Source organism: Cricetulus griseus, chromosome 7, assembly GCF_003668045.3.
Source record: "Cricetulus griseus strain 17A/GY chromosome 7, alternate assembly CriGri-PICRH-1.0, whole genome shotgun sequence".
In the NCBI taxonomy this organism is placed as follows: domain Eukaryota; kingdom Metazoa; phylum Chordata; class Mammalia; order Rodentia; family Cricetidae; genus Cricetulus; species Cricetulus griseus.
This window is the reverse complement of record NC_048600.1, coordinates 73,761,538-73,788,230: the sequence shown is the minus strand read 5'-3', so window position 1 is coordinate 73,788,230 and position 26,693 is coordinate 73,761,538. Positions and strand designations below refer to the sequence as shown.

The 26,693-nt window shown below is 42.0% G+C and overlaps 1 protein-coding gene across 8 annotated transcripts in view; it reads right to left on the bottom strand.

The window, feature by feature from the left end:
* The window catches only part of Mprip (myosin phosphatase Rho interacting protein), a 128,569-nt gene that overhangs the window by 80,807 nt on the left and 21,069 nt on the right, over positions 1-26,693 (bottom strand). For all 8 annotated transcript variants that reach the window (XM_035447896.1, XM_027427326.2, XM_035447895.1 and 5 more), the window contains exons 2-3: positions 7,415-7,492; positions 5,611-5,676 (exon numbers count right to left, since the gene is read on the bottom strand). In XM_035447896.1, the coding sequence (XP_035303787.1) occupies positions 5,611-5,676; positions 7,415-7,492 (144 nt within the window). The remainder of the gene's footprint in view (positions 1-5,610; positions 5,677-7,414; positions 7,493-26,693) is intronic.

Below are 26,693 nucleotides of genomic sequence, written 5' to 3'. Positions count from 1 at the left end.
TTAAAGGGAACAGTCTCTGTTGAGAGGATGACAGAGCTCTCATGAACTTGGACGGTGAGGGCTATATGTGTGAGTACCTGCTGCCACCTGTGTGCTTTGTGTTACCTGCTCAGGATAGTGAGTTTAATGTTATGCATATTTTACCACAATAAAAAACAACAAAGCATTTGATCATCTGTTTGCCTTACTAGTATGTGGGCAAACGAAGAGAAAAAGCATTGTGAGGCCCAGAACTACTTGCCATTTACAAGCAGTCCTTCAGTCTTGTATCAGTTCCTGTAAGACCCAGACATGGAGCAAAAAGCAAAAGCGAGGCAACAGTGGGGTTTCCAAGTTCCTTGCTTGTCCTCTCCTGAAAAGTAGTAGGCTTAGTTTCTTCAGGCTCCACTATGTCTGTGGGCCATCATGCTCCTCCCCTCAACAAACACTCTGGAAGCTTCTCTTCTTTTTAGGGAAATCTGCCTCACCCCCCCCCCCACACACACACTACTTGGGAGTATGGAGATAGAAACTTGCTCCCAAAGGAAAAGAGAGAGTTCCAAAAGTGAGTGGCATTTTATCTCTGCTTGAAAAGGCAGTGGTCAGACCAGGGACCTGGATTGTCTTATTCAGTCAGCCAGAGTCCTAAAGCACCTGGAGCTAGTACCACCACCCACCTCCTGAGGGCACACTGCAACCATCAGACATTTTACCTGTTGCTTCACAGCCCAGCTAAGGGCCAAGCAACATCTTTTCTTCACCATTTCTCAGAGTTTTCTGGACATCACCATTTCCCCCTTTTGTAGACAGCCATTCAAATTCACCACATTTCTTACACTTCTGGGACCACCCCAGCCTATTTTCTCTCCAGTTCACCACAGCTGGTGAGCCCAATTCCACACATCTTGCTATGCCTGGTCCACTGAACCCCATCCACATAACATGGAAAGAAACAAAGAATTATCAAGAACCAAATCACAGCAGAAAACTATACGTCTGGCTGGGGGGGGGGAGGGCATTTAAAAGAAGAAAAAAAAGTAATATAATGTAGAACAGGGGAATGGCAATTTGAAACAGATTGTGACTAAGTGTTAAGGGAGGAAACCAGCCATAAAATGCTACAACTTAATGGTACAGCTAGTCAGCAAGCTGGGAAGGGCAGGCAGGCTACCAGTGAGGGTTGCAGTTTAGCCAGGCATGCCAGGAGGCCCAGAGGCAATCACAGACTGCTCAAAGATGCTGTTTTTAGAACAGGCACCCAGATGGGGGCACTTCATAAGCACCATGATCCAAAAATGCCATAGGAAACATGGATGTGTTCCCTAAGTGAGTTGCATACACAGGCAGCAGAGGTACAGAGGGTCCCACAGAAACCCTCAAGATGAAGAAAGGCTGTAAGATAATCCTAGCCTGTGTCCCACTCTATTACTCCACTCCAGAAAACAGTTAGGTGAGTCCTGTGTCCTATGCTAATTAACAGCAAATCAAACATTTTAAGTAAAAAAAAAAAAAAAAAAATAAGCAAGCCACTAGCCAAATCATTGAAAATTTTTTAGCCCGGGCACTACAGAAACTTTAAGCTGGTTCTTACTTGTTGTGGGAGATGTCTTACGCATCTTAGCCTCCCATCAGTATATACAAATAGCATTATTGCTCTAGCAGTTTCAATCAAATCACACAACTGCCACATAGCCTTGATGCACACTAACCCTACTGAGAATCATGGCTCTTAGAAGCAATCAAAAAGAACACAGGGGAAACATCTGTGCTGGGGCTCTGCCACATGAGACCAAGCAGGCATCTACTCAGGTCTCAGAACCATGATCATGTAAATGGGCAGAAGATATGGTGGTGGAAAATGGCATGTCTTCTTGTCCTAGGAAATAGTCACAAAGGGTAAACCTGACATAATGCAGACCAGAGGGCATGATGGGTAAGCTCCCCTCACCCTCAGTTCTAGCAAGATGAGCCCTTATGCTACTTCCTTCCTGGTCCCTACCCTGACTAATTCCTGCTGCCTGTGATGACCTCCTTTGTAGCTTTATTCTTTTTTTATTATTATTATTCAAATTAGAAACAAGCCTGCTTCACACGTCAATCCCTTCTCCCTCTCCTCCTCCCCCGCCCCCCAACCAGTCCCCCACCCCATTCACCCTCTGCTCCCCAGGAGAGTAAGGCCCTCCATAGGGGATCCCCAAAGTTTGTCATACCATTCTCTGCAGGGCCTAGGCCCTCCCCCATGTGTCCAGGCCGAGAGAGTATCCCTCCACGTGGAATGGGCTCCCAAAGTCCTTTCTTACACCAGGGATAAATACTGATCTACTACCAGAGGCCCTATAGAGTGCCCAGGCCTCCCCACGTTGACATCCACGTTCAGGGGTCTGTATCAGTCCCATGCTGGCCTCCCAGACCTCAGTCTGGGGTGCATGCACTCCCCCTTGTTCATGTCAGCTGATTCTATGGGTTTCACCAACCCAGTCTTGACTTCTTTGCTCTTCACTACTCCCTCTCTGCATCTGAGTTCCAGAGTTCAGTTCAGTGTTTAGCTGTGGGTGTCTGCCTCTGCTTCCATCAGCCATTGGATGAAGGCTATCCTTAGTTCCTGATCATTTATCCAGCCTTTCTTTCCAGCATCCCCTCATTCTGTGTTTTCTTTATTGTTTCTATTTCAGCTTTCATGCCTTGAACTGTTTCAATTGCTTCCTTCACTTGTTTGGTTTTTTTCTTGGCTTCCTTTAGATTCTTTAAGAGAATTATTTATTTCTTGATTTTTTTTGTTTGTTTTTTCTTCTATTTCCTTAAGAGATTTTCTCGTTTCCTCTTTAAGGGTCTCTATCATATCATCTTAATAAAGTAGATTTTTAGGTCTCTCTCTTCTTCTTCCTCTGTGTTGTGCTTTTCAGGTCTTGTTGGTGTGGAGTCCCTAGATTCTGGTGGTGTCATATTGGTCTTTCTGTTGTTGAGTGTGTTCTTATTCTGTCGTCTTCCCATTTCTTCTTCCAGTGGGTGCAAGTGGGGTCTCACTATCTCTTCTTGTCACCTGCTGGTGTACGTGGGCCAAGACTTCAGTGTCTATAGCTCTAGATGGTCTGGCCTCTCCTCAGCAGAGGTCAGGGCGGCGGGGGAACCCTCCTTTGTAGCTTTTATGTGAGCATCCTAATGCAACGTGGAAAAGCCTTACAAGCCCAAAGTGATACTTTAGAAGACATTTCAACATGACTGCCACTCCTGTTTTTGCAACTTCAAAAAGTACGAACTATGTGCACTACCCTGGTCTGGGCAGAAAAACATCAACTGACTACATGATTAGTCTTTCCAGTTTCAAGGCCAAATGCTAGAAGATGGCCCATGCACAAAAAACATTCAGAACTAGATGTCCCCCCCATGTCCTCTCCTCAAGTCTTTTTGTCTTTCATTTCTCACAGTCCTAACACAGAGTAACCTCTGCCTTAGCCCACATCCTGTATGCTGGCTATTTTATTTTATTTTTTCAATTTGACACAAGTTAGAGTCCTCTGAGAAGAGGGAACCACAATTTAAAAAAAAAAACACATCCATCCAACTGACTTGTAGGCAAGATGGTGGGGGCATTTTCTTGATTAATGATTAATGGAGAAGGGCCCAGCCCATTGTGGACAGCTAGTCCTGGGTTGTACAAAAGTGCAAACTGGGATCAAGACAGTAAACAGTGTTCTTCACTGATCTCTGCTTCAGTTCTTGTCTCCAGGTTCCTGCCCTGCTTAAGTTCCTTGTTTAATTTCCTTTAATAATGGACTATGATCAGGACCTGTAGCCAAATAAACCCTTTCTTTCCCAAGTTGTTTTTGATCATGGTCTTCATTGCAGCAATAGAGATCAGACTAACATATCCACTAACACTGAACCATAATGTCTCAGCACATCTGGCTCGATGGTCTTACTTACTGAGAAGCAGCTGTTACAAGAAGCAGCAGTCTGTGCTGGTGCCCAGCAGTCACTCTCTTTGTGCTGATGCGACTGAGTCAATGAAATAATAAATTCTTCTAGATTTCAGCTGGACATAAATAAAGAATCCCTGTGCTGATTTTCAGATGTTCATGGCCTGAGCCCAACAAGAATATAACCCAATGACCTCTAGAGGTTCCAATGCTCTTAACTAGTTACAGAATTTAAGAATGAGGCTTATGGGAAACTAACTCCTATCCCAGAGCTGCTGCCCATTGATAGCTAAGATAGGAAGACACCATGAGAAGAGTGGAGTCTGCCCTCCATGTCTCCTAAACTGGGAGAAGAGCATCATGAATGTCTACTTGTTCCTGTTTATAGTTGGACCAGTGCTCATTTCAAATTATCCTGGCTCACAGATGGCTCTTTAGCAATACTCTTAGGTTCACCAAAAGGAACAACAGGGAGGAAAATCTTAAGCAACCCATGAGGTGACAGTTATTGTGGAAGGAGGAGGGGGCTAGAGGTACAAAATCACGCCCATTAAAGATCTCAGAATAAAAAGAGTGAAACACATCAGGAAGCACAGGTGGAAAAGGGCATGCTGGGCACATGTGAATACTAATGATCATTTCCCAAATCCTAGTGTCCTGATTCTCTGCAAAGTCCCTGGAGACAGTTATCTCACCCTCTTGAGTCTCATAGCGTCACAGTTAAGAAACCTGCCCTGGGCCGGGCAATGGGGTCACACACCTTTAATCTCAGGAGGCAGAGGCAGGCAGATCTCTGTGTGTTCGAGGCCAGTCTGATCTATAAAGCAAGTTCCAGGAGAGCCAAGGCTACACAGAGAAACCCTGTCTTGAAAAACAAACAAACAAACAAACAAACAAAAACAAAACAAACCCTGCTTGGCTACAGCAAGTGGGCCTGTTTGAAACAACATGACTAGACTTTCCCAGGTGGTCCCAGTCTTCACGGGCACCACAGCATATACCTGCACACACTTGTCTACTCAAACAGCAAAAGAGGCATCCAAAGCTCCATTTAGGAAGGAGAAATTTCCTTTAGAGAAAAGGGAGGTAACATGGGTAGAAATAGAGGCAAACATTCAGTTCTACTTGGCTGGGCTGGGGGTTTGGCCTCTGGGGCAAGTATAGACTTGGGTAAGTATGGACTTGCCCCACCCATGATACAGGTAGAAAACCAGGTAGTAGAAAAGAAGAAAGAAGACCATCTGCTCTGATCACAGGACTAGTAGTCCTTGGGTGCCAGCTAAAAAGAAATCTATACCAAGATCTATTGGGACAGTCCTGGGAAGACAGGACAAGTCTGCCTGCCTGTCCCCACTCAGGCCTGTAGGGACACCACTTGTGCAAACCCTTACTGACCCTCAGGGCTTGACTCTCACTTTCCCCAACTTTGAACAAAAGAAACTCCCTTTTCCACTGCTTCCTCTCACCAACAACTGCTGTAAAAAAAAAAAAAAAAAAAAAAAAAAAAAAAAAAAAAAAAAAAAAAAAGCCTTAAGCACAAGATCTGGATTTATAGAGTATTTTCTACTTAGTACTGCAAGTCCTTTAAAACATTCCAGACTCCCAAACAGAAGCCTGAGTAGGGCCGTACTCACATGTGATGTGACCAGTAGTGCCACAGCTGAGGAGCCTAGGCAAAAGCAGAGCCAGGGTCAGGAATGCTGAGGACACTTACCATCTCATCCAGGGCGTAGCGCAAGAGGCCATGCTCATATAGGATGAAAAATCGTCGCTGCCACTTCTGCAACAGAGCATAGAATTGGGGGTCAGGTATCCTGGCCCTGGGTCTCAGCTAACAGAACCCCAATATCTGACACACAGAATCTAAGGAATGCTGGCTCTGAGGTTTCTACTTCTGGGGTAGATGGTAGGAGGAGAGAAACCAGAGACCTAAGTATGGTGATTCATTAGCCAGGTGGGGTCAGGAGGCGGGCCTAATTACAAATAACTAGTGCTTTGTATGCCTCATGAAGTTTTTAAAGTTGGAGCTTTCCTTGGGAGTAGGAACTGTTATGTATTCACTTTCTATGTTCCTACAGGGAGCCAGCAGAACATTTTCAAAGAATGTTTGATTATTTATTAGATGGATGATTTTATGTGATCTAGACAGCATCCCTTAGAAGACAGTCTGGGAAATGGTATAAAATGGGTTGGTCTTGTGATTTCCAAGTGACAAGAAGCAGATAGTCAAGGTTGAGGAATTCAAGAGTGGTGGAACAAGCTAACAAAAATCAAACAAGAGAAGAACCCCAAACAAAGGCCAGGCCTCCAGGGGTGTTACTATGATCAAATGCCATTGAAAGCTGGAATGAAAAGGACAAATAAACACATCATCTTTCTGTATGAAGGGTCTTGCCTACCACATGAGGCTGTGAGTCTTAATCATGACCCAGAGACAGGCATGGCTCCCACTCCAACCCCTTGGGCTGATTTCAGAAGGACTCAAGGTTTTATTCTCAACATTTCACAAAATCCAATAACATATAAATTTTGACTAACACTGAAGCTACAGAATTATGTGTTTCTTTGCTCTAGGCCAGAAAAAATTTAAAACAATTACTTTCTCATTAGGAGCGGGAAGTGCAGTTGTGAAGTTTTATTAGAGAACAGGAAAGGCACTTGGCTTCCTGGATACTGCATTCTAGCTAGAACCACTGGCCACCCATGGGAGTAAGAACAGGACTCATGGAGCTATGCAGAGAGGACCTGCTAGGGCTACTTTCAGGCTGGAGTTCCAAAACAGGCTAAGATACCTGTTTTCCAAAACCACTTCCAAGGTTCCTAGGTGTTATCTTTGAAATCAGAATCCACTCCAGAAGGAAGCCCAAGGACCAAAAACACAATGCCACTAGTTCTGTGGGCCAGAGCATGTACTCATGAGGCCCTACCTAGGTGAGGAGGGACAGGCAGAGCTCAGGCAATTGTATAAATACAACTAGGAGGAAAGTGTATGGAAAAGATGCTCTGATTAGAGCTGAATCCCCAGTGGATTGCCCAGGGAATGAGCAAGCCTCTGGTCAGCAAAATGTAGCTTTATCCATCTTTTTTCTCCAGAAGAGACTATATCCAGGAGACAGGACAGTGTAAGGCTTTGACAGCACAGGTGTCCAAGCCTCAGCCCTTTATTAGAACTCATAGTGCTAAGTCCATGGTTGAGGAGAGAACTGCCTTGACTCTGAAGGACCTGGGAGCTAGCTTAACATGCTGCAAAGATGTACTCAGTTGCTTTTTTGCCTTTTCCATTTCGACTGTTTTCAAAGAGTCCAGATGACCCGAAATAGGTGACACCCACGAGAATAGACTCTATATATGTAAGCAGAACTTTCTGAAACCTCAGAGTTCATGTTAGATCCCTGATGACTTTGTCATCCAGGTTCCAGTGTTTGCCTCCTGTTTCCCTTCCTAATTTTATCAATTTACTCTCAAATGAACCTCCTTCTAGTTCTTCCCACTCTAGGCATTTTCTCAAGTAGCCTTACCCGAGACCGGTGCACTGGGTTGTCAAAGTCAGTGCCATCTGGAGCCAGGAGCAGCCAGCCACCATAAATGGGTTTAGCCTAGAAGAGAAAAAGGATGGATGGTCATCAGCATCACGGGACCAGAAGATAACAGTGCAGGGCAAGTTGACAAACAGAATATCATCTCCCACTCCCCAACATAAGCTAAGTATCTAGGAACAGGTACCTGATTTAAAAGGTTACAGGATTCCACAGTATGCTTAGGGGAACACAGAACCCAGAGGGCATCTGAAAACCCAAAAAGCAAAAGAACCCTGAAGATACAAGGCTCCCCCTCTCAAGTTTCTTACAAACACACAAAGATGGAAAATGGGCCTGACTGAGCACCAGGAATAGTGTAAATGACAGCCCCAAGCCCTGCTCCTGAAGATGTAAAGCAGAGATTTGACACTGGCCAAAGACTCATCAGTGCCTAGGTGCAGCCAGGGGCAAAGAAGGAAACCTCTGGGCTTCAACTTGCCATGGAGGTGTTGAAAAGCAGAATATCAACAGTTCTAACTCTACCTCATGAAGTTTCTGTGATAATGTAGATAAAAACCAGCACGGAAGCCAGGTGAGATGGTTCATGCCTGTAATTTCAGCACCAGGGAGACTGAGGCAAGAAAATCACCATGAGTTCCAAGTCAGTCTGGGCTGTAGAGTGAAACTGTCTCAACAAAATAAACTAGTAAAGGGAGGCAAAATGGTGCAATTGGGAAATGGCCTGGCAGTTTGGAAGAGGTTGAACATATAGCTACTGTGAGCCTCAGCAACTCCATTGCTAGGTAATAAGCAAGTGAGAGAACTACAAAAATGGAAACCTGCCCTACAGAATTCTAAGAGCACTGCTCCCAATCATCCAAAGGTACTGCAACTAAAATGCCCACAAACATAAATGGTGGAAAGATCTGTAGTCCATCCACACAATGATTGCACAGCATGACACAGACAGAAGTTCTGATGTACACAAAAGGCATGTGAACCTCAAGAGCATTATATAATTGAAGGCAGGCAGACACAAAGGCCTACAAACTATAGAATCCCATTCATGAGAACTATCTGGAACAGGCATATCCACACAACAGCAGGTAGACTGAATGGTTACCCAGGAGCAAGGGGAAAAGGCATGGGGTTTCTTTGGAAAGTGAGATGCAATACTGGAGAATGCTGCAGAGTACTATGAATACGCTAAAGATAGAGAACTCTACAATTTAAAAGGGTTAATTTTATGGCAAGTGAATTATACCTCAATAAAACTACATAAGGAAAAAAACACCAAGCATGATGTCTGGTCTGTAAAACCTCAACAAATGTTAGGCATAGTTACATAGTTATACTTTTACTGCCCAAAACATCTCCCATCAGACCCTGCCAAAAGGAGTACAATGTGCTTATAGGAACGGACATTCTATGGCTCTATATTTTACAACTATATCCAGCTGGTGAGAATAGGTTTCCAAAGGGACAACTGAGCCAATGTACCTTCTGCCATTTGGGGGGCAGTGACAAGAAAATCCAAACCCTCTTCTGCATCCACATGATGATCTCTGAATAAACCATAGGGAAGGGAGGTTCTTAAAATATTTCTTATTCAACATTCTACAAACTGGGAGGCTCCATCAGGCCACACCATTTAGCTATGGAATCTGTGACTCAAGAAAGGGCAACTTGCTTGCTGGAGGGTCACACAGCTTCCACGAAAAGCCAAGAATCCTCCCATTTCTTGGCTTCTTTATAAGAGTCCTTAACAACCCCCCCCCAAAAAAAGAACCAACTATGACTTTTCCCCTGAGGAGAGAAGGTAGAAAGAGATGTGAGTTGGGATAGGGGCAGGCTGCTGGAAGAACCTTGATTTGATGAAATGCAGGAGTGTTGGCAGAAGGCCCAAGAGCTAAATGGACACTAGCAATGTCCAGCCAGTGGAACATATTCCCTTCTCCCTGCAAACATGATGAGTGCACACTGTAAGTGGACCATCTACAGCATAGGAAAATCAGAGCTGGGGCAAGATGACTCCCTGAACCCTGTGTATCTTAGCCTCCATCTTTTTTTTTTTTTTTAATTTTATTTTATTTTATTAGTTCTAGATAGGGAACAAGCTTATTTCAAGTCCCTTCTCCCTCTCCCTCCCCTCACCCCTTAGCCTCCATCTTGAATGGCCCCCACGTCCCAAACCTGTGAGGTCTGATCAACAGGCTACCGAGTTTGATTATGTGCCATCTTTCTGGTTTGTGGCTGCAGAGCTTTAGGGTTACATTATATTAGGTATATCTATATGACCTTCCCCAAAGGGGACAATGAGTACCTTAGTAATTGGTGTAAATAGCCTCAAAACCCAGGACACCCTGGATCAAGTCCTCACTGGCATTATTATTCACTCAGTGAACTTCTGTCCAGGCCTATTTTGTATGGCTATGTACTGCATACTAGAGACCTACTAGCACTTTCTGGGCCACAGTCACAGATTCTGCTATCTCTAGGAAAGAGCTTCCAGTAGGCAGTCAGGGGAGCAGAGGGCCAGAGTAAGAACCATGGCTCTGGGGCTGGAGAGATAGCTCAGTGGTTAAAAGCACTGGCTGTTCTTTCCAGGGGACCTGGGATCAATTCCCAGCATCCACACGGCAGCTCACAGCTGTCTGTAGCTCCAGTTCCCAGGGACCTGACACCTTTACACAGACATATGTGGGTGAAACACCAATGCACATAAACAAAACAAAACAAAACAAAACAAAACAAAAGAACCATGGCTCTAGAAAGAGCTGGCAGGGAAGCTGGTGTCTGAAACACAAAGGCAAATCTCAAGGGTCACAGAGCAACTTGGACACCTGGAGCTGGGGCTAGCCAAGCTGGAGAGATAGAGAAGGGTATAGAGTGACTATATTGATAACTCCATCTCTACAAATAACCAAAATCACTAAATTGTACACTTTAAACATTTCAATTACATAAATTTTATCTCAATAAAGCCATTTTTGAAAGCATGCAAGGACAATTCTCACATCCTCTTCTAGAATCTACCCAGTGAGTGTCACTCCCCTCCCCCAGCCCCTCTATCTATATATGTCTTTACTACAATCCACCAGATCCAGCCCAGGTCCACAACCAGTGGCCCAGCCTAGTTTAGGTACCCACCAACTGTGTAGGACCCAAGCTCTAGGTTTCTACTGTGTCTGAAATCCCATGTTTCTACCTAATCTAACCACCCTCACTGATGCCAAAGTCAACCTCTAGGTTTCCCCCAGGACTTGCCCTACCTGTAATCACCCACAGGTCCCTCCTGTACTACTTGTAATCACCCCACTTGGCATCCAGACCTCCCCAGGTCCTCTTCCAGGGTTTTGACGGTGAGTCTCTTTGGTATCCCCAAATATACCTTTTCTACAACCTGCCAGATCTAGCCTAGGTCCAACATGCATCAATTTAGTCTGGCCTCCCCTGCCTGTATCGAAAAGGACCTCTAGACTTCAGCCAGGACCCTCCCCACCTATACCCCAAACCACAGGATGCTCCCACACCGTATCATATCTTCTACCTTGCCAGATCTAGACCCATTCTCCAGGCTTGGACCAGGAAGCATATCGGATATACCAGCCCAGTCCCCTCTGACCGCCTGACTACATTCTATCCAAGTCATATCCAATCTCTAGGCCCAAACCACCCATATATCCTCTCATCTGCCCCAAACCTGCTCTGTCCCTAACAAACTAAGAACTAACAAAATCCATCACAAAAACACTAACAATATGAAAGATCAGGCCACTATCCTCTCTCCAAAACCTACAAGTCCTATAGAAATGTTCATCAATGAGAATTATCTGGATGACTTTCGGGATATAGAATTTAAAAGAACAATCATAAACTTCAAAGAATTAAGCTGAAGGTTATCAATTACCAAGAAAACAGAAACACAACTCAGCTGTTAAAAAAAGGCACCATCTTAGAGTAAAAAGATGATTAACAGTACCCCAATATTATGGGACAGGAAGCAAACATCAGTACAATCATAGCTGAGAAAAGAGACTGTAAACTAAAACCAACCAGAAGAGACAAAGAGGGACATTTCATTCTAACCAAGGGAACAGCTAACCAAGATGACATTACTATCCTAAACATATATATATCAAACTCTGAGGCACCCAATTTCATTAAAAAATCTATTATTGGGTTTAGAGATACAGATTAACATTAATAATAAGTACTCCCTTTCAATACCCCACATTCTCCAATAGATGGGCCATCTGGATAAAAACATCAGAATTAATTGATATATCAAATGGAATTAATGGATATCATGGAGATTAAACAACTCATTCCAGAATGATGAATAGGTCAAAGAAGAACCCAAGAAAGAAATAAAAAAAACTTCGTGGAACTAATGAAAATGTAAACACAATACAACAAAACCTCTGGGACATATTGAAAGCAGTCCTATGAGGGAAATTTATAAATCTAAGTGCCTACATTAAAAAATCAGAAAGAGTGCAACTCAAAAGTTGGAGGAACAAAAACCAAATTCAAACCTAGTTGACAGCAAGAAATAATAAATACCTGAAATCAATGAAATAGAAACAAAGAAAACAATACAAAGAAACAATGCATCTAAGAGCTGGAAAACCTAAAAGAATGATTGGATTTCTAGATCCAAACAGACTACAAAAATTAAACCAAAAAGTCAAGAACCTAAACAGACCCACAACAAATGAGTACAATGAAATAGTAATAAAAGCCTTCCTGTTTAAAAGAAAAAAGTCCTAAGGCCAGACAGAATCACAGCAGAATTCTAGACTTTCAGAGATTTACAGCTAATGTTTCTTTTCTTTTTCTTTTGTGTGTGTGGGGGGTTTCAAGACAGGGTTTCTGTGTGTAGCTTTGAAGCCTATCCTGGCACTCGCTCTGGAGACCAGGCTGGCCTCAAACTCACAGAGATCCGCCTGCCTCTGCGACCCAGTGCTGGGATTAAAGGCATGCGACACCAACGCCCGGCACAGCTAATGTTTCTTAAACTAGTCAAAAAAAAAAAAAAAAAAAAAAGAATAGAAACATAAAGAACACTCCTAAATGCCTTCTATAAAGCCAGTTATCACTCTAATGCCTAAACCAGGAAAAAAAAATGTAACAAAAAATTACAGGCTACTAACTCCAATAAATTAAAAATAATAAATAACTTTTTCAAACAGAATACAGACATACATCAACAAGATTATCCACCATGATCAAGTTGGTTTTATCCTTGAAATGTAGGGATGGTTGAACATAAACAAGTCAATAGATGCATTAAACCACATAAATAGGTTTTAAAGACAAAATTCACACAATCACTTCAACAGATGTAGAAAAAGCCTTCGACAAAATCCAACAAGCTTTCATGATAAAAGTTCTAAAGAATGTAGGGCTACAGAACATATCTCAACACAATAAAAGCGTAACACACATACAGCCAACATCATCCTAAATGGAGAAAGGCTTGAAGCAATCCCACTGAAGTCAGGAATGAGACAGGGATGTCTACTTTTCCCCACTCCTTTTCAATATTGTGCTCGAAGTGCAATAAGGCAAAATAATGAAATTAAAGGCAGACACTTAAGGAAAGAAGTCAGTCTATCCCCATTTGCAGTATGATACTACTATGCATTAGAGATCTCAAAATTCTACCAGAAATCTTCTAAAATTAATAAAGAAACTCAACAACATGGATGGATATTGAACAAATCAACAGCTTTTCTATACACCACAAGAAACATACAGAGGAGGAGATCATGGGCACATACCCATTCACAATAGTCTCAAAGAAAATAAAATAATAAACCTAACTAAGGAAAAGAAGGATCTCTACAATTAAAACTTTTAAAAATCTGAAGAGACAAAAACACTAGAAAATGGAAAAGACATTCCATCTCATGAATCAATAGGAATGACATCATGAAAATGACAATTTTATCATATGCTATTCTCAAATTCAATGCAATCACAATCAAAATCCCCATCTCATTCTTCAAAAAACAACAACAAAACCTAACCTAAAATCCATATGGAACCACAAAAGACCCCAGATAGCCAAAACAATCCAAAGCAAAAAGAACAATGCTGGAGGAATTGGCATTCCAGATTTTAAGATATATATCACAGATCCACAGTAATAAAAAGAATATGGTATCGGCACAAACACAGCCATATAGACCAACAAAAAAAAAATCGAAGACGCAAGCAAGAGAACACCCAATTTCAGTCACTTAATATTTGACAAGGATACCAAAAACATAGGCTAGAAAAGAGAAAACATCTTCAACAAATGCTTCTGGGAAAATTGGATGTCAACATACAGAAGAATGAAGTTAGGTCTGTGTCTACCACCTGAACAAAAACTCAGTAACTCCTGAAACCGAACAGCTAGAAGAAAACACAGGCAATACTCTAATGATATAGGTGTAGCAAAGGGCTTTCTAAACAGAACCCCATTAACTAAAGAATTAAGGCTAACAATTGACAAACGGGATTTCATAAGACTAAAAAGCTTCTGCAAAACTAAAAGAACAATCAACAGGGTGAAAGGAATCACATAAAATGAAGAATATTTGCCAGCTATAAATCTGACAGAGAACATCCAGACTATATAAAGAACTTGCAGGGAGGGAGGGAGGGAGGGAGGGAGGGAGGAAGGAAGGGAGGAAGGGAGGAAGGAAAGAGTTAAATAAACAACCACAATCAACTCTTTAGAAAAATGGGCCAAGCATGGTGTCATACACTCTTAATCCCCACACTCAGGAGGCAGGCAGGCCAATGTCTGAGTTTGAGGCCAGCCTGGTCTACAAAGTAAGTTCTAGGACAGCCAAGGTTACACAGAAAAACCCCATTTCAAAAGCCAAACAAACAAAAACCCAACAAAAATAAAGAAGGGAGGGAGGATGTCCTTCTGTATGCTGTGAATATGTTTCTCTTATTGGTTGATGAATAAAGCTGTTTCAGCCAATGGATAGGCAGGATGTAGCCAGGCAGGAAGTATAGGCAGGGCTACCAGACTAGGAGAATGCTGGGAAGAGGAACACAGAGAGTGCGTTGTGAGCGAGACGCCATGCAGCTGCTGAGGGAGCAAGAGGTCCAGGCATCACCAGTAAGCAAAGACCATGTGGAGATACACAGATTAATAATTAGGAGAGAGCAAGCCAATAAGAAGCATGAGTCATAGGCCAAACAGTTTATAATTAATATAAGCCTCTGTGTGTTTATTTGGGACCCAGTGGGACAGAAACTTCTTAGTAATCAAGGAAAGAAGGAAGAAAGGAAGGAGGGAGGGATGAAGTGAAGAAGGAAGGAAGAATAGAAGGTAGGGAGGGAGGGAGTTCTCAGAAGAAAAAAAATGGTTGACAAATATCTCAAAAAATGTTTACCTTCCCTACCTCAAAAAATGTTCATCTTCCCCAGCAATTAGGAAAATGCAAATCAAAACAACTTTGAGATTTCATTTTACTCTAGTCAGAATGGCAATGATCAATAACAAATGCTGGAGTGGATGTGTAAAAAAGGGAACCCCTATTCACTCACCACTGTTGGGATTGCAAACTAGTGCAAGCCACTATGGAAATCAGTATTGTAAATTCTCAAAAAGCTAAAAGTAAATCTGCCATATGACCCTAACATACCACTCCTTAGCATATATGCCTGAAGGACTCAGCATCCTACTCCATTTCAGAATATTCACTGCTGCCCTATTCACAAAAGCTAGAATACAAAAACAAAGGAAACTTCCTTCACCTCATGAATTGATAATGAAAATATGGTACTACTACTACTCATTTGTAAAGAAATGAAAACATGAACTTTATAGATAAATGGATAGAACCAGAAAAGATCATATTGAGTAAAATATTCCAGACCCAGAAAGACGCATACTTTATGTTCTCTTTTATGGGGGCTCACAGCTTTAAATCTTCGTATGTGGGTGCACAGCTGGCAGTAATTGCTGAAACCAGGAAAGGAAAGTGGGACCACTGCCAGGAAAGGGGCTCAGCTACAATAGGGAGGGAAACAGCAGAATTTGAGTCTTCTGATCTGGGAGATGGAAGTGAGGGCATATGGTGATATTTTGTTTATAATCTAACAAATAATGCTTGCTTGAAGATCAGAGTGCAAAGCCATCCACACTAGTCAGCCATACAGGCCAGGCAGTGATGGTACACACCTTTAATCCCAGCAACCATACTAGTTAGCCACAGAACCTGGGCATCAGTGGTGCACACCTTTAATCCCAGCACTAGAGAGGAATGTTAAGCAAGTGGAGACAGGACGACAATGTATTCAGTATGCAGTCATGATGAAGACAGGATCTCCCTAGCCTTGGTAGAGGTAAGAATTCTCTAGTGGTTGGCTGCTTTGCTTTTCTAATCTTCAGCTTGAACCCCAATATCTGTCTCGGGTTTTTATTATTTGTGCTACAGGGGCACTTTAAGGAGGGAGAGGGAGGTAAATGTAGAGAAGAGTAAAGGGGGATAATGGGGTACAGTGATCTGATATGGGAAAGGGGGACTCTTTAGAGAGAGGGGAGGAAGGCTAATACAGAAGGAGGGAAGTGGGTAAAGTAACAAGGATGTCTGAAAAAGTCATAAGGACTTATACCATTAACTATTTACCTCAACATGGCTGCCTAAGCATGACATGAACAAGGGTATAACAATGGACATGCCAAAGTGGGTGAGAAAAGCCTATGAGGCCTCGACTCTACACAAAGAGCCACAGCAACTAGAATGCTGAGAGTGAGAAAAATAGTCCTCCCCAATACCAGTCAGTCCAAAAACATACAAGTAACATTACAAAGACTAAGCAGGTTATATTTAGGAAAATATATATAAATACTTAAACATATATGCATGTAATAACAACTAATAAAAAAGAGGCCATGAAATTGAAAGAAAGCAAGAGGATATATGGGAGGGCTTTGAGGGAGGAACGGGAGAAATAATGTAATTATAATCTCAAAAAATTAAATTTTTTTTTAAAAAGTGCAAACCTAATAACCTGTGTTTAATCCCCTGAACCCATAGTGGAATGAGAGATACATATAACTCCCTAAATAGTTGTTTTAAGCGAATACCTACATGTATGTGTTCTCCCCCCACCCCTAATCCCCACGGCTGAACTACAGAGCAAGATTGCCCCAAAACAGTCATTTACCAAGACCTAAGTCTGGTACTGGAAAAATTGATTGCTTCTATGCCACACTGCAGGCATGTGAATAAACAAAGTCTTTCCTATATACCCTAAAGAAATCAGGCCTCTGCAGGGGGTGAGTTTTCAGGTGACTCTGCCCCAGTAAGAGATAGGGTCAAAGATCCCAAGGGCAATAATCTGATCTATGAATTGTAGTAATTGGGGTAGGCCAGATGAGTAAGAGAGCAGGATGCCTAAGACTGAGCTGGCCCTACAGAGCACAGTGTGGCACAACTCCTAAAGGGCTGATGGCACAACTCCTAAAGGGCTGATTTGGTACCAACAGTCTGATGATACCAGGAGCCTGAAAGGCTAGCCACATAAGCCAATGCCATATAGTACAATGCACAGCCATCTACAGAAGAAGCAAAACACAAAGGAAGCAGCCATCCCTTATCTCCATAAAACCCTTGCAAGTGCTGCTAGAAATCATCTTTAGCCTCCAGCTACTCTAGCTGAGCACAAAAAGGCCCAGAAACACCTCCTCTATACACACAGCTTCCCACACATCACCATGGCTGTCCTTCTCTACAGCCAGGCTAGAGGGCCTACTTTTTGTCCCTCCCTGATCCCCAGTCCATACTACCACCTTATGAAGCCACCTATACCTTAGGATTCTATGTCCCTTTCTCAAGGACTGTCCTGACCACCTAGGCCAGCATCTACTGACTTGCCTCCATCATTGAAACAATGATATGTTTCAAAACTAACACATGCCTGTGGTTTTGTCATGCAAGGCCCAATTAGATACCACTGTCCCAGTGACTTTCCTAGATTACAACAGTACAAACCAGAGGCTATTTCTTAGGCAGGGGTCTGAAGGGGCTGCAAGACCACGAAGCATTCTTAAGCCTTTAGCCTGTCTCTTTCTTTAAAAAACCCAAACCAAGCAAAACAAAATCAGGATCTGGCTATGTAGCCCAAGCTGGTCCCAAATGTGGCAAAATCTTCCACCCTGTTTCCCAAGTGCTGGGGTTACAAGTATGCACTATCATAATCAGCTTCCAAAGCCTTTTAAAAACCTGATGCTTGCCAGGCATTGGTGGCACACGCCTTTAATTCCAGCACTTGGGAGGCAGAGTCAGGTGGATCTCTGTGAGTTTGAGACCAGCCTGGTCTACAAGAACTAGTTCCAGGACAGTCTCCAAAGCCATAGAGAAACCCTGCCTCAAAAAAAAAAAAAAAAAAAAAAAACACCAAAAAACAAAAAACAAAAACAAAAACAAAAAAACAAACAAACCTGATGCTCTAGGCTCTGAATGGTGGCAAGTATGTCTAAATGCTGGACAATTTTCATAGTGGAGCTCATTCTCTTCTTTGGTTATATACATATTCCTAAATAATGGAGAGGGGGTGGCAGTTATTTTGGAAGGAATATTTTTCTTAATTTATTTCTTGGAGAGTAGGCTATTAGTATAAATGAAGACAACTAGTTTTCTAGTGGACTCCATAGGATCTTTTACATTAAGAATTATGTCATCTGCAAACAGAGATGGTTTGACTCCCTCCCTTCCTACTGTTACCCCTTTATGTCTTTCAGTTTTTTAACTGCTATAGATAGGGTTTCAGCACTAGGAATGTAAGGGAAGAGAGTGAAAATCCTTGTCTCATTACTGATTTTAAAAGAAATGTCATTGGTAAATTTCCATTTAATATAATGTCTGCTGTATATAGCCTTTCTTATTTTGAAGTATGTCCCATTTATTCGTAAAGTTTCTAGAACTTCTATCACAAAGGCATGTTGAACTTGGTCAAATGCCTTTTCAGTGTCAACTAAAATAATGTAGTTTTTTTTTTCCTGAGATTTGTTTATATGGTGCATTAAATTTATTGGTTTACATATGTTGAATCAACTCTGCTTTTCTGGGATGAAGCCCACTGGTTGTAATGTATGCTTGCCAGTAGTGAACCTTTAGGGTTATTGTGCCATGCTGATCATTCTTGTGGTTCAGAGGCATCACAGCTGGAGTAGGACTGTTGATTGCCTCCCTCGTTTGGAAGCTTGCATGGTGCCTTCTGGATGAAGGCAAGTCTTCAGGAAGGGGGCTTTCAGGTGAGGTCCAGCTCAGGGACCTCTGGACCTTGTGTCAGAAGTGCATAGTGTCTTAAGCAACAGGGACTTAACTTTTACCTCTGGGAGTTAATCAAGGGCAATTGTAGGGGAAGCTGTAGCCATGCCTACTTAGGGGCTGGCTACAGGTGTGCCTGACCACACTTGCGAGGGCATGGTCAGGGTGACTGCGTTTCTCTTTCGGTTTCACTTTTGGGCTTTCGTACAGACCGCTGCCATGCCGGCTAGCTAGGTCGCTCTGTAAGTAAGGCTTTTCCCTATTAAATACCCTTATATTTCTACCAGACTCTGTATTGGTAATTTCCCACTATATCTGGTGTCAGAAGTGGGATATTGGACACCTACACTCCATTTGGGACAGGCTGTGGGTTCCATCGGGCCGCGGCCTAGGCCCGGAAAGCGCCCTCTCTCCACAGGCGTTCCAGGCTAGCAGCCAACCCACTGCAGCTGAGCTGCTCAGAACCATCCACCCAGCTCGGAGATAGTTTCTAGCTGCCTAGAGTCAAGGTAGGCCTCGGCTTTCAGCAGAGGCTTTCTCTGGCCGCTGCTGTGGTAAATCCCCATCTGTTTCAGTGGTTGCGGCCACAAGGCTGTATACTCTCTAAGATAGGTGCAGCCGCTTTTGTGACCTCTCTCCACTGCTGACCGACTGCTGCCAAACGCCGCAGAATAACTGAACACCTGTGACACCCACTGGTCAAAGATAGTTACTACATCTGGAGTAGAAATCAGATAAAATTATGGTGGAATATTTATTATTTGCTAAAATTGGTAATATTTTTCTTATTATGTGAATTCACTGTTTGAGGAGGATGCTAATCTGCCAATTACCGGCCTGTATACTGTAATGGCATTTAGCTTGCTGGTACAAATAATATTACTAGCCAGAGGACTCAGGAATAGGGATAAGGATAACCTCACCACCTACTTACAGGAAATAACAGCTTTACGCAGTGAGGTTTTAGAGAACAGATTAGGTCAGACCACAACTGTACAGCAAGTGGAACAGAAATTGGATGGTAAGCTTGGCTCTGTGTCCAATACGCTAAAGACAGAGCTGTCTGTTACCCAAGATGAGATGCAGCGTATTTATGCCATGTCTGAGACCTTAGAGTCTAGGCTGTCAGAAGACCGTGATGAGCTAAAAAATATCTGTAGCCAGCTAGAAACTCAGGTAGGCAATGTTACCCAGAAATTAGATGCAAAGGTGCAAGATACCCAGGATAGGGTTGAAGAATTGGACAATGCCATTCAATCAATTATTGAAACATCCAAGGTAGCAGATCACAAATTTGAGTCTAGATTTGAATGTTTGGAAGATAATTTACAGTACAGGGCTGACAGATTACATAGGTCCATACGGTCGATTGCTGAGGACTCAAAATCAGCAAATCATGACCTCGAATCTAGACTCCAATACTTAGAAGGCAGTTTCCACGCCATCCAGATGCTGCCTAAGGATGATCGTATTAAAGACCTAGAAAAACATGTAAATGAGCAGTTAGAGCAATTTACAGATTCACTAACATGCTTGGAATCTTTTATGATTAAGGAGATTGAAACTTTTCAAAAGGATATCATTACTAGGCTTAAAGATCATTGGGATGCCTCAGAAGCAGAATCACTCCAATCCCAGGCACCTACTCCACCCAGGTATAGTGACTATTCTTCTAAGGTTGTTACTCGTACACCATTAGTGTACCCAGCTACCATGGTAGAAAAGCCAGCTTCTAAGAAACACCCTCATGGACGGATGGCTTATGAATGGCAACCTATACAGCTGAAGGATCTTAAGAATATTAAAGAATCAGTTGTCTCATATGGTCTCCATAGCCCATACGTAAAACAGCTATTACATTCATGGGCAACCTTTAACTGGGTGACACCCACAAATTGGGAACGATTGGTAGCAGTTGTACTTGAGAATTCATGCCAAATCCAATGGAAGGCATTAGTAAGGGAAGAGGCAAAGCTCCTTGAGCGTCAGGGCATAAAGGAAGGTTTTGAAGCCCCTCTAGATAAGCTTCTTGGTCAGGGTATTTATGCTGACCCACAGGTTCAGGCTAAATATGACGACGATATACTGTCTCTATGCAGGAAAGCAGCATTAAATGCCTGGGATAAGGTTCGTGAGCCAGGAGAACGCCTAGAAGCTTATACCAAAATAGAACAGGGACCTACAGAACAGTTCCAGGACTTCTTACAAAGGTTAAATAGGGCAATAGAATTACAGATAACAGATCCAGAAACAAGACAATCAATTATATATACAATAGCTTATGAGAATACAAACCCAATATGCAAAAGAATACTTTTGCCTTTAAAGATCAGATCAGCTCTGCTAGAAGAATGGATTTTGTATGCAGCCAACATTGACTATAATGTGCAAGATACTGGAGCTTGGGTAGGAGAAGCCATCTCCAAAGGTTTAAAACGGCAACAGGAAATTAAAAATTCTAGAGGTGAGAATGTAAGGGATTGGCAAGGAGAAGCACCTTACACAGGTCAACATAGGTACCAAGAGGCTAGAGGTTACTACTACTATGAACCAGAACCTTGGGGAGGAAGAGCCTTCCCCTGAAGACCACAAAGGCTCCAGGAACCCAGATGTTTCAACTGTGGTAAAATGGGACATACTAAGAGAAATTGTAGACAAATAAATTCTAACAATGCCTCATACGAAAGGCCACTGCCTTCTGGATTGTGTAGAAGATGTGGTAAGGGCAGACACTGGACCAATGAATGTAGATCGACCAGGGACATACAAGGAAATCCATGAAGGTCGGAAACCCCGAGGGGGACCTCAAGAAGGCCCCTACATCGAGAAAGGTAGGGTCAATACCAATAGCAGTGGGAGACAATCTCTCACAGGACCAATAGATAGTTCTTTGCCTATTGTGAAAAATGATACTGCTGTAGATGGCAGTTTGAATAGTGATAAAGAATCAAGTGTGAATGGACAAAATGAGAAACGCATATTTTGGCAAGCTTCTATTAATGATAAAAGGCCTCAGTTGAAAGTGAAAATTAATAATGAAGTTATTTCTGGCTTAGTAGACACTGGGGCGGATGTAACTATTATTACTCAGAAGTCTTGGCCTCAGAAATGGCCTCTTAGAGAGGCAAATGTACAATTTTTAGGAATTGGAACTCTATCTAGAGTTCGACAGAGTGTTAACTCGGTGGTCTACATTGGACCGGAAGGACAGAAAGGGATACTAAAACCATACGTGGCAGATATAGCTATAAATCTCTGGGGTCATGATCTCTTACAGCAATGGAATACTCAGATTAATATCCCTCCAATGTCAGATACAAATTATGTACAATCTTTAGATAGTAGAAAAGATCTGGTAAGACGCTATGGAAAACGGTTACCAATCATCCATGCTGCACAGAAACTAGGTACAAATGATGGACCTTCAGAGTAGCCAAAGGCCCTGCCATTGAAGTGGCTTACAGATGAACCAGTTTGGGTAGGACAATGGCCTATGACCTCTGAGAAGCTAGAGGCTTTAGAAAAGTTAGTACAGAAACAGCTAGACGCTGGACATATAGAGGAATCTACCAGTCCTTGGAATTCTCCTGTATTTGTTATCAAAAAGAAGTCAGGTAAGTGGAGAATGCTGACAGACCTGAGAGCCATAAATAAGGTAATTCAACCAATGGTCTCTCTGCAACCTGGAATGCCATTACCCTCCTTAATACCTAAAGGATGGCCTATCATAGTCATTGATCTAAAAGACTGTTTCTTCACAATACCATTACAGGAAAATGATAGAGAAAAATTTGCATTTACTGTACCAACTCTTAATAATTCACAGCCAGTTAGGAGATATCAGTGGAGAGTTTGGCCACAAGGAATGCTAAATAGTCCTACTTTGTGTCAACACTTTGTACAGCAACCTTTGGAAATAATTCGTAAGAAATTTTCACAATCTCTTGTTTATCATTACATGGATGATATTCTTTTATCAGATTCTAATAAAGAAACTTTGGAACGTATGTTTGAAATGGTGAAGGAAGTTCTGCCTCGTTGGGGATTACAGATTGCCTCAGAAAAGATACAAAGAGGAGATTCTATTAACTATTTAGGTTACAAGATAGACTTACAGAGAATCAGACCTCAAAAGTTACAAATTAGGAGAGATAGTTATCAAACTCTCAATTCTCTTCAGAAATTATTAGGGGAAATTTCTCAACTACAGACAATTATTGGCGTAGAAGGACATGACTTAAAGCATTTAAAAATGGCCCTTAAAGGTGATAAGGACCTAAACAGTCCGAGAATATTATCTGATGAGGCAGAAAAGAGTTACAGTGGGTAGAAAACAGAATATTGGATGCACATGTAGATCGGATAAACCTTGATTTAGACTGTATTCTGGTTATCTTGCCATCCAGAGAATACCCTTCTGGAATTCTGATGCAAAGGGAAAACACTATATTGGAATGGATATTTCTGTCACATAAACAGAATAAAAAATTAAAGACATATATAGAAAAGATTTCTGATTTGATTTTAAAGGGTAAATTAAGACTTCGTCAGCTGACTGGAAAAGATCCAGAAATTATAGTACCTTTAACTAATAAAGAAATTTCTTCCTTACGGAAAGATAATGAACATTGGCAAATAGCTCTTACTGACTTTTTGGGAACAATTAGCAACAATTATCCCAAAACTGACAGAATTAAATTCATAAAAAAGACAGTCTGGATTCTTCCATGTATTGTAAGACAAACTCCTATTTCTGGAGTTCTTACCTTCTACACTGATGCCAACAAATCAGGTAAGGCAGGTTATAAAGCAGGTGAGGTAAGTAAAGTAGTTCAAAGTCCATATACATCTGTACAGAAGGCAGAATTATATGCAATTCTCATGGTACTTATGGATTTCACAGAACCTCTTAATATAGTTACTGATTCCCAATATGCAGAGAGAGTCGTGTTACACATTGAGACTACAGAATTTGTTCCTGATAATACAGAATTAACCTCATTGTTTTTACAATTACAGGAAACTACCAGAAACAGAAGTAATCCTATATACATTACATATATCAGATCCCATACAGGTCTGCCTGGCCCACTAGCACAAGGCAATGATGAGATTGATCATTTATTAATTGGAAGTGTGCTAGAAGCCTCAGAATTTCATAAGAAACATCATGTAAATAGCAAAGGTTTGAAAAAGGACTTCTCCATCACTTGGCAATAAGCCAAGGAGATAGTGAAAAATTGTCCTACTTGTTCCTTTTATAATCAAACTCCATTGCCAGCAGGTTGTAATCCTAAGGGCATTCAGAGAAATGAGGTTTGGCAGATGGATGTCTTTCACTTTGCAGAGTTTGGAAATTTGAAATATGTGCATCATACTATAGACACATTCTCAGGGTTCCAATGGGCTACTGCTCTTAACTCTGAAAAAGCTGATTCTGTTATTACACACCTGCTAGAGGTGATGGCAGTTATGGGTATACCTGCACAAATAAAAACTGACAATGCTCCAGCATATGTCTCTACAAAATTGGAACAATTTTTCAAATATTTTAACATAAAGCATGTTACCGGTATACCGGTATACACAATCCTACAGGACAAGCAGTGGTTGAGAGATCTAATCGAACACTTAAGGAGATGCTCAACAAACAAGCTTGGAAGACTAAACCCCCCCAAACATAGGTTACATAATGCTTTATTAACACTAAACTTTCTTAATGCCAGTGAAAAAGGACAAACTGCTACAGAAAGACACTGGACTACGGAAAAAACTGCTGAACTCAACTAGCCGGTATACTTCAAAGATGTACTAACCTCTGTATGGAAACCAGGACATGTGTTACGTTGGGGTAGGGGTTTTGCATTGGTTTCCACAGGAGAAGAAAAACTTTGGATACCTTCAAAGTTGATCAAGATCCGTGTTGAAAAGGAAAAACCTCTCAACGAGGACAAATGACAGGTATTCTACTAAGGTATATCTCATAAACTAAATAGAAACCTCCCAAAGGAAAGGGAAGTGTTTTGCTTTTGTCTTCACAGGAAAACTCATGGGTAGACACTACATGGGTAGATACTTAAGAAGAAAAGGTAGCTATAACCATCAAACAAAAGGAACATGCCATATGGTAAACTTTACAGCTGTCTCTCAAAAAACTCTATTTCTCTTTATTTCCTAGTCCCTATTCAATTAAACCAATGCTGGATTTAGAGGTGGATTTGGCTTTCTTCCTCTAAAATCCAAGCACGTTATTTAACTAAGCTTTAGTGTTTCTGTATTGTATCAAGAAGCCAATTGATGTAATACAGAATAAAAGAAGAATTTAGGGACTGTCTTTGTCTTTTCTTGGATCTTTCTCTCAAGGTGTACACCGTCTCATAATTATTATGCTCTCATGGTTACATTCCCCAGCATGTGTACATACACAAGCAAACATTTCTCTGCTAACTGTTTATGTTTGAGTCCCACACAGCCAATAAAGACCTGCCTGACAGCAATCCCTGGACACCCTGGAAAGAAAATGGGCCACACCTCCTCGACTGCACTAGATCCAACTTGCTCCATTTCAACTGACACTCTGGCCAGAGGTTCGGATACTGACTTCAATCAAGTTGAGGATTTCAATCAAGTGAATCCCATCTAACATGGACTGGATACAATTCAAGACTTTCACTATACTAACATTTTCTTCCTACAGGACCCCACATGACTATCATCGTCCCATTTCAGCAGGAAGTAACTCGGAGGATACTACGCCCCCTTTCCCCATTGTTGTCACTTAGGATCGTGTATATACCCAGTTAGAGATAGCTTCCTATTATTTATGGTTGGGATTGGAAGGAAGTGTTCAGGCTTGGACACCTCTTTCAGATGACTTTAGGGTTTAGTTAAAATAGATAGTTATACTTTACACTGTTAAGTTTTAATCCTCTTTTAGACTAAAAGGGGAATTGTAGGGGAAGCTGTAGCCACGCCTACTTAGGGGCTGGCTACAGGTGTGCCTGACCATGCTTGCGAGGGCGTGGTCAGGGTGACGTAGGGTGACTGCGTTTCTCTTTCGGTTTCACTTTTGGGCTTGCATACAGACCACTGCCACGCAGGCTGGCTAGGTCGATCTGTAAGTAAGGCTTTTCCCTATTAAATACCCTTATATTTCTACCTGACTCCGTATTGGTAATTTCCCACTATAGGCAATGGCCTGCAATGTTTTGGAAATCTCTTGGACAATCCTAACCAATTCAAAAGACAGCTTCTATATGCCTAGTGTTGTTTGTTATATCATCTTTGGCTCTTGGAGGAAGCAGTATCAGCCTAGATAATTTTGTTCATTTAAATTGTGTATGTATATTTATACACAGACTCTAACTAAATGCTGCCAAAGACATAAAGTAAGTGGGCATTCACACAACATCACCGAGAATCTGTGTGGTAGTTTCTTATAAACTAATTATGAAACTACCATTTCACCAAAACTACACCCCTGTTTATTTCACTCCAAAGAAATGAAAGCAGTGACACAAAAGCTGCACACAACTGATGATGGCAGCAGTCCAGAAGACTTGCAGTGCAGACACAGCTCAATAAACTTCATGGGCCACGCAGGCCACCAGTCAGCAGTGAAATGGCATGACCTACCTCATACACAATTCTCTGGGCTTCCAGAGATCAAGACAAGTGGAAGAGTCACCCCACAGGTGACATGCTGTGAGATTCCACTCACAAACCTCCCTGAGAAATCTAGAGAAGGACAAACTGAGCTGCTTAAGTGAGGATTGGACAGGTTGTTGTGTCAGATGAAGGTGTGGGCGGGAGGGACTGTGCTGTTCCTGCCTACATTAGCTTTAGCAACCTACTGTAACATACACATCCACCCCTCTGTCCTGTGGGTGTCACAATGGGGGCCACTGGGTGAAGGTACCGAGATTACCATGTCACCTTATAGCAGCAGGATTATCTACAATGATCTTGGCATAAAGGTTTAATTAAAATAA